General features: G+C 36.9%; 1 protein-coding gene across 1 annotated transcript; it reads left to right on the top strand.

The window, feature by feature from the left end:
- The first annotated feature begins 2408 nt into the window (after positions 1–2408).
- Positions 2409–6113, top strand: LOC126609950 (rho GDP-dissociation inhibitor 1-like). Its single transcript, XM_050277883.1, has 5 exons — positions 2409–3138; positions 3690–3756; positions 5172–5390; positions 5479–5603; positions 5778–6113. The coding sequence occupies exons 1-5, from the start codon at positions 2938–2940 to the stop codon at positions 5850–5852; spliced, it is 687 nt and encodes a 228-aa protein (XP_050133840.1). The 5' UTR covers positions 2409–2937; the 3' UTR covers positions 5853–6113.
- Positions 6114–7461: the final 1348 nt, after the last annotated feature.

The raw sequence follows: 7461 nt of genomic DNA, 5'->3' as shown, positions 1-7461 counted from the left end.
CCTAAATGGATAATACTCACATATCTCATCTATTACAAATGACGTATAAATTTTATACTCGAAACCATTCAATATCTCACTCTTGAGTTGATGTTCATTTGTAAAAAATTGTCATTCGAATCGAAAATCATTTAGTTATTCAAATGTATCGAACAAATTAACGATTTGAGAACTACATAACATTTAATGTCATAAGATTCAAATAGGGAATTTACTTTATTAGCCCTATTACAAACCCATCAATTAAACTTAGGAAATCCACTGTTAGTGCCAACTTCCCAATACTTACATTTTAAAGGTGAAAAATGTCGTTTCTTTATCTACTTTATACAATTTTAGGCAGTGTTCTAAAAATCGGCCTAGCCGCTGGACGGTGACCGACCGCTCTGATTAACTGTTAATCGGTCACAAAATCGGAAAATGTATTAGGTGGACGCCAAGGTGGGATTAGACGGGTCTAGGCGGAGCTATACGGGTTTGGGCAGGGCTAGGCGGAAGCTAGGCGGGCGTATGAGAAGACTCCGGGATCTAAAAATGTTTCTTGAAAAATGATGTTGCAGGCCGGGAGGAAGAAGATGAAGGGGTGGGGACCACCATATTAGCTTTCAATTTAAACGGACGGGTAGGGTGAATTCATTATGTTCCCACCATCTCCTCTCTTTTGAATTTTGATTGCACGGGTCTTGGTCCAATTACTCTCTTTACCAATTTTTTATTCTTTTATTTCTTTTAAGACCATTTACATAATTTATAAAGTTTTTCTGAAGTTTTAAATCAAACTGCATCTTGTAAGTGATAACTATCTCTATATTATAAATTAAATAGAAATTCGTCACTACCCAAGTACCCAAACACTTCCCTTTCTATTCAGACCACTGCAACACAAACCTTCACTAAACAAAATTCGTGTTCTTCGAGCAATTAAACCCAATCAGTTACTAATTTTGATTAAATTTACACTATAATCAGAGGTTTCGAAACCCTACGCCCAAATACTCATCGACATCTCGACGGCGTATCGAATGCATCTCGACGACATCTTGATTAAATCTCGACGGCATCTTAAAGCACTTGAAGTCGATACCTCTAACATCATTTTTTGGAATTGGAATATCATTAAAGGCCAAAAGCCATAACATAAATTTATCAAAGAATTACAACAAAAAAACAAAATAGGAAGACTGATTCAGCTTCTTCTCGCATCTGGTTCTGCTCCTTCTGCCACCATATGAACTCTTTCCCTCAATCTTACTCCAACATCGGCGGCACCAACCTCCCGGTCGATCTTTTTCCGACTTACGACGCCATTGAGCACGCCAAAATCGCCCACGAAATTCTCAACTCCAGCTCGAATTAGTATTGGACAAATGGGTTGTCGTCATCGTCGTCCTTATCATCTATGGTGTCGGATGCTGGTTCGAGAGGCGTGACTCGTGAGGTCGGCGTTTGTGTTCGTTGTGGACGCGTGCATGCATGAAGGCTCTTGCTTTTCGTAGAGAGATAAAACGATGGGTAAAGAGGGCTAACAGAGGAAGGGCTGTTGACAAAATGGTCTTTAATCCCTCGGTCTTGGGGGCTTAAAAAGTTTGTGAGAAAGTCATAGGCTGTAGGACTATATGGCCTCTAGAAAGATGCAATAAAGCCCATAAAGCATAGAGATTGGGTTTATGCTTTTAGACCTTCATTACAAAGCCTCTTATGTCAGCCATGGTTCCAACCTTCCAAAGAGTCTGCCATGACAGTGGCACCATTGACGGTAATAATTTTCTTGTTTTATTGTTTAGTACTATAGTCTAGCAATATTTTTCTTCACTTATAAATTAGAGGTATTAGGTTCGATTCTCGTTAAAGGGAAATTTAAACTAGATTATTGCTAAACCATTGTGAGGCTAAGCCCACCCCTACTCCCCTTAATGTAGATTGTTTGTTCAAAAAAAAATTTATTTTATGTTTTGACAATTATAAAATTGTGTGTTACGCTTTTGAAAATGAGTCACTAAGTTTAGCTTTATCAATCATGGTGTTTTGATATTGCAACAATTTAAGCTTTTGGTCTAATTGATCGTGAAGTCTGATGTTAAATAAATTATGTTTGGATTAGTTACTTATAGGCGCGTGAGCGAGTGACTTCCAATCATTGATGTACGTGGAGACTACATTGCATGAAATGACTTATCATTTATCATTTTTCACAAGTAATAGGTGCAATTCTATCCAACACCTTGCAACCTTACCAATATTATTTCTCTAGTAACAAACATTGATTAGCATCCCCTAATAAGAAAATTAAAAGAGAAGACACATTCATGAGTGGGGACTACATTTCCTTCAATGGCACGTAGGTCCCTACAATAAATCCTAAATCCCCATACATGCAGGGGATAAAGGGGATAATGTTCAGAGCAGAACATACATATAACTTTACGTTCCCCATTATCTCCATAAACTTCTGCATTAGTGACCTACACGTTCTCTCTCTCACTCATTTCGGATCACCACAGGACCAATTCTCATTCGGTTTGACAAATTATCCCAATCTCTCTCATCCCTTTTGAGAAATTCAACAACAACCCACCACAGAAAAAGCAATAGGAGACAAAAGAGCAAATTTTCCCCTTCTGCCTTGTTCTTTCTCTTCCTTTTTTGCTTTCAGGGTCTTATTTCTTGTGTATTCCCCAACACACAGACAATTATTTCCCTTATTGGGTTGTCCCCAAAACACAAATCATCTCAGTTCTGCCATTTCTTCCCCAATTCCCCACCTGGGTTTCTTCCATATTCTCTCGAATTCACAAGGCAAGAACCTTGAACTCTGTTTTTGGTGTAATGGGTTTGTTCAGTTCTACTGCAATTCGCCGTAGCTAGGTGGGTTTCTTTTGTGGCGGTTGATGAGTTGATAAGTTTCTGGATTTTGGAGCTATTTCAAGTTCCAAGAAGATGGGGGGAGGAGAGAAGAGTGACAAAGAAACAAAGAAAGAAAACCAGGATGATACAGATAATGAAGGAGTGGAGGGGATTGGGAGGCAGATGAGTGAGACTTCTGTTTCTGCGGCTGAGGAGGAGGAAGACGAAGAGGGAAGCAGTAAAATTCAGTTGGGTCCCCAATGCACTCTCAAAGAACAGATTGAGAAGGATAAGGTCTGTTTTTTTTCTGCTCAATTAATGGCAAAAAAAGTGCATCTTTTACGTTTATTTTATTTTATTTATGTAATATTGTTGGGTTCGAGACTACCTTTTTAATATTGTTGGGTTGTTGACTTTTGTTTGTTTGCTGCATTCATGGACGAGCCAAAGAAGGCTCACTAGGGCATATGCTCTCACTCAAAGTGATTCGTTTGTTTAGTTGCATACTACAATTATATAATATACACGGGTTATCTTTGAAGAAAATATATGTATCTAATATTCAACATACATTTATTCTACTTATACTCTATCAAAAATATATAGCAATAGTGCTTTTGTTCTGTCATTCAAACCGAGAAAACCATCTCCCGCCTATCATGTACTATATTGAAATTTTTGTAACATTAGAATTGTGATACATCATCATTTGAAACTATCTTTAATATCATATTGCGTATAACTATATTATACTAAAGTTTTTTTAGTTGTTTTCGGTTGCCCCCACTAGAAGAAATTTCTAGCTCCGTTCCTGGCCGCATTGTTGGTTGACTTTGTTGTTTCAGGATGATGAGAGTTTGAGGAGGTGGAAGGAGCAGCTTCTTGGGGCTGTGGATTTTGAGAATGTTGGAGGTATGAAATTTCATTTCATCAGCACAGCTTTTTTATTTTTACTAAAATTTTATTAAATGTCATTTCGTTTGACTTTAATCTTGCACTGTTGATGATTGGCAATGATCAGAGTGGTTAGAAACTAATTGGAAATAATTAAAGTGTAACTTTCCCTTAACCTCTTTTTCTTTTCTACTTTTATTGGATGTCCTTTCCTTTCCTGTACAGTAATATGATTTCGTATCTTAAGAATGTTTGTATTTTAACGCGTATCATTACTTAAGTCAATGTTCCTGTTAAGCTTGTTTCTGAAGCAAATTTTCATGTGAGAATTTGTATATGCTTTCATTATTTTGATTATGATTCTACCATGAATTGTCATGTTGCATATATATGAAGAAGATAGAACAAGGATCATCTCGGAGACGTTGTGCTCAGGCTATAAGCTCCCGTGTACACACACACGATGAAATCGCTTTATGCAGCCTATAATATACCAAAAATAAATCATTATTTAGAATGATTATGCATAATTTGTAGTATTTTCCGTTTGAATGAACAGTGTTATCAAGAATCATGATTGTAAAATGAATATCAGTTCTACATTGCCACATAATTCAACTTTCTCGTAAACCTGTGATTACATGTTGCTGTCTGAACACTTTAGAGCTTATTCTTCCACTTCTTCCTTTTTGCATATGTGTATCTTGCAGCATAAGGTATGTATCTGAACTTAATAGTAAAACAACCATATTTTTTAAGGAAAACTAATGAAAAATGCTTGAAAACTTTGAGTTTTAATAATAAGGACAAAATAAAGGGTAAAGTGAATAGTACCAGGATTGACTTTTTAGTGTAAAAATGTGGTTTTTCGTTAAAATGAACAGTACCGGGTGCTTTTCGTTAAAGTTCCCTATTTTTTAACTTTGACAACTAGTGATTCTTCACCTGTCTCTCGAACATTTTTGGGAATCTTTTGCCTCCAATCTTGTAAACTTGTGAAATGTCGAGATGAAACTGTCAATTATTGGCCACATTTATGAGAAACTAGTGATTCTTCACCTATCTGTCATTTTACCAGAACATTTTTGGAATCTTTTACCTCCAATCTTGTAGACTTGTGCAATGTAGAATGAAATTGTCAATCTGGCCACATGAATGAGGTTATCTTTATCATAGAATTCTACAAAAACAGCACTGGTGACTAGTTTGATGGTAAGGATGTATATTTAGAATTGAGAATTTGGTCTAACTTTCTGTTTCTAATATTTTTACGCTTCACGGAGACTATAAATTTCTTAAAAGTCTGCCGTATACCTGTTCGATTGCTGTGATCAATTTGTATTGATTTACTTCCCTTTATAGGTTCCTCTTTTGTTTCAATTGTTTTTTGTTCCTTCTTGCACATAGTAATTCTTTCCCTTCTTTTACAACAGAAACTCTTGAACCAGAAGTGAAGTTCATTCAGCTTTCAATCCTTTCTCCTGGTAGACCTGACATTGTTCTTGATATTCCGGGAGATGGGAAACCCAAAGGCTTATGGTTCACGCTGAAAGAAGGTAGTCCGCACAACCTGAAGTTCTCCTTCCAAGTTAGCAATAACATCGTATCCGGTCTCAAGTACACCAACACTGTTTGGAAAACTGGTGTCAAGGGTAAGCCGTCTATCTTAATTCTGATTGTTCCTGTAAAATGAAATATTGTGCACTTGAACTGTTCCATTCACGAGGATTTTAATTTCAGTCGACAGCACAAAAGAGATGATTGGAACTTTCAGTCCTCAGCAAGAGCCTTACATACATGTGATGCCAGAAGAGACCACACCTTCTGGCATGTTTGCCAGAGGATCATATTCTGCAAGATCGAAGGTAAGCCTAGTTGAAGTATCTTAGGATTTCCAGTCAGAATCATTGGCACCACAGCCACTGTCTTTACAATCCAAGAGAGAAGTATTTACTAAGTTACATGATCTTATTTCAGTTGACTGCAGTAATATAGTCGCCACTACAAAGTCTAATTCTGTTGTCTTTCTGTTATTGCAGTTTCTTGACGATGATAACAAGTGTTACTTGGAGATCAATTACACCTTCGATATTCGAAAGGAATGGGCTAAATAAACAGAGAATTTCCCACTGAGTGCTAGCATATCTCTTCCATTCAGCTGATGTTCTCACACGGCTGACGTTCTTTACACCGCAGTTAGTTTAAAGTTTTTTCCGGTTAATGATTCCCAAATATTACTTACTTCCATGGTTGTGCTAAGTTTGTTAATTTTCGTAACATTGGATTGCAAAGAAAGCGAGAGAGTGTGTGTGTGTTTTTTAGGGGATTCTTTGGTTACTGCCTGCAATAAAAGGTGAGCTTAGATTGTGTTCTAATTGTGGTTCTAAAGCATTGGTGCTCTATGTTGGATGCATTTAAATTTGTTTTCTTCATTCTTCTTATCCAAATCTTAGCATCTAGCCTAGATTTGGAATTGCTCCATCCAAATCGCCCCTAATTGTTTCTCCCACGCAAAAGAGAATCGAAATTTGGAAACTTATTTGGAGAATGCAGTATCCTTAAGCTAGTCTTAATTAACATCTTCAATTAAGAATGCATAGTTTGCAATGGGTTGGTGACAAGTGCTTGTATCTCAAAACTCACACTCAAACGAGTTGTTGGCAATGAGACTTGAATATCAAGCAATTAGAGACTTGAATATCAAGCAATTAAAAGCATTTACCCTGCACTCGAAGTCCTAGGCTCGATTTCCTCCTCCCTAACATCGCCGGTATAAAAAAATTGAAGAAAAAACAAGAGTTGTTGAGGTGAAATCCTGATACAAGATGCCCCATTTCTAAGTTGAAGCTAGGGTTTCATAGCCAGTCACTTTCAGGCTCTCACATTCTGTCAATCCTTTATTTAATGGTAGGTGCAAGAAGATTTGAAAGATGAATAACCACAACTGAAAGGAACTCCCATTGTTTTATCAGAAACAGATTTGCCTGAATCAGCTTGATTAGGGCATCCTATCTGCTTTCTGCACTTTGACAACAACCCACCATCTTCCTCCCACCTCTTCACCCATCCCTCATATTCTTGTCCACTTTCAATGTTTATTGACTTCGCCATTGTTTTTCTACTTTCTTCCTACCAAATGGAGAAATGCAAGCAATTTATACTTAATTTAGTTGGAAAATGCAACCAGGTATGCTTAGAATGCAGCCCTTGTTTAGACCTTAGCCAAACCAACGTGAGAGTAGGGCTTTTGACTAAGATATGTTCTAATTCACCTTAAGGCTTATTAACTGAATTGATAGCCTCATGAAACTGCCATTTAGTCTCAATTTACTCCTCAAACTAGTTTTGTCTCACTTTGCTCCCTGAAGCAGTCATTTTCAACTATTTTGGTCTCACTTCACCCCCACTCCGTTAAAGAAACATTAAATTCAAGAGTATTTTGGACATTTCACTTTTTACAACAGCTCTTTGTCTTGCCTCCATCCAGCCCTTCAGTTCAATCAACTGATCTTCTTTGCGAAACAAATTAGGGTTTATGAAAGAAGATAAAGGAATTTAATGATTTATTAGACTTGAATTTAATGATTTATTAGGCTTGAGTTTAACGTTTCTTTAACGGAATTGGGTGAAATGAGACCAAATGAGTAGAAAAGGCAATTTCATTGGCAAAGTGAGACAAAACCATTTCCAAAGTGTAAATTGAGACTAAATGGCAGTTTCATG

The sequence above is a fragment of the Malus sylvestris genome, chromosome 17 (genome assembly GCF_916048215.2).
Source record: "Malus sylvestris chromosome 17, drMalSylv7.2, whole genome shotgun sequence".
NCBI classification, from domain to species: domain Eukaryota; kingdom Viridiplantae; phylum Streptophyta; class Magnoliopsida; order Rosales; family Rosaceae; genus Malus; species Malus sylvestris.
This window is presented reverse-complemented; position numbering and strand designations above follow the sequence as displayed.

Excerpts from the sequence above, each read along its gene's own strand:
- LOC126609950 (XM_050277883.1), top strand. The coding sequence starts at position 2,938 with ATGGGGGGAGGAGAGAAGAGTGACAAAGAAACAAAGAAAGAAAACCAG. Across the intron at positions 3,757-5,171 it reads GGATTTTGAGAATGTTGGAG|AAACTCTTGAACCAGAAGTG; the intron begins GTATGAAATTTC and ends CTTTTACAACAG. Across the intron at positions 5,391-5,478 it reads TTGGAAAACTGGTGTCAAGG|TCGACAGCACAAAAGAGATG; the intron begins GTAAGCCGTCTA and ends TTTTAATTTCAG.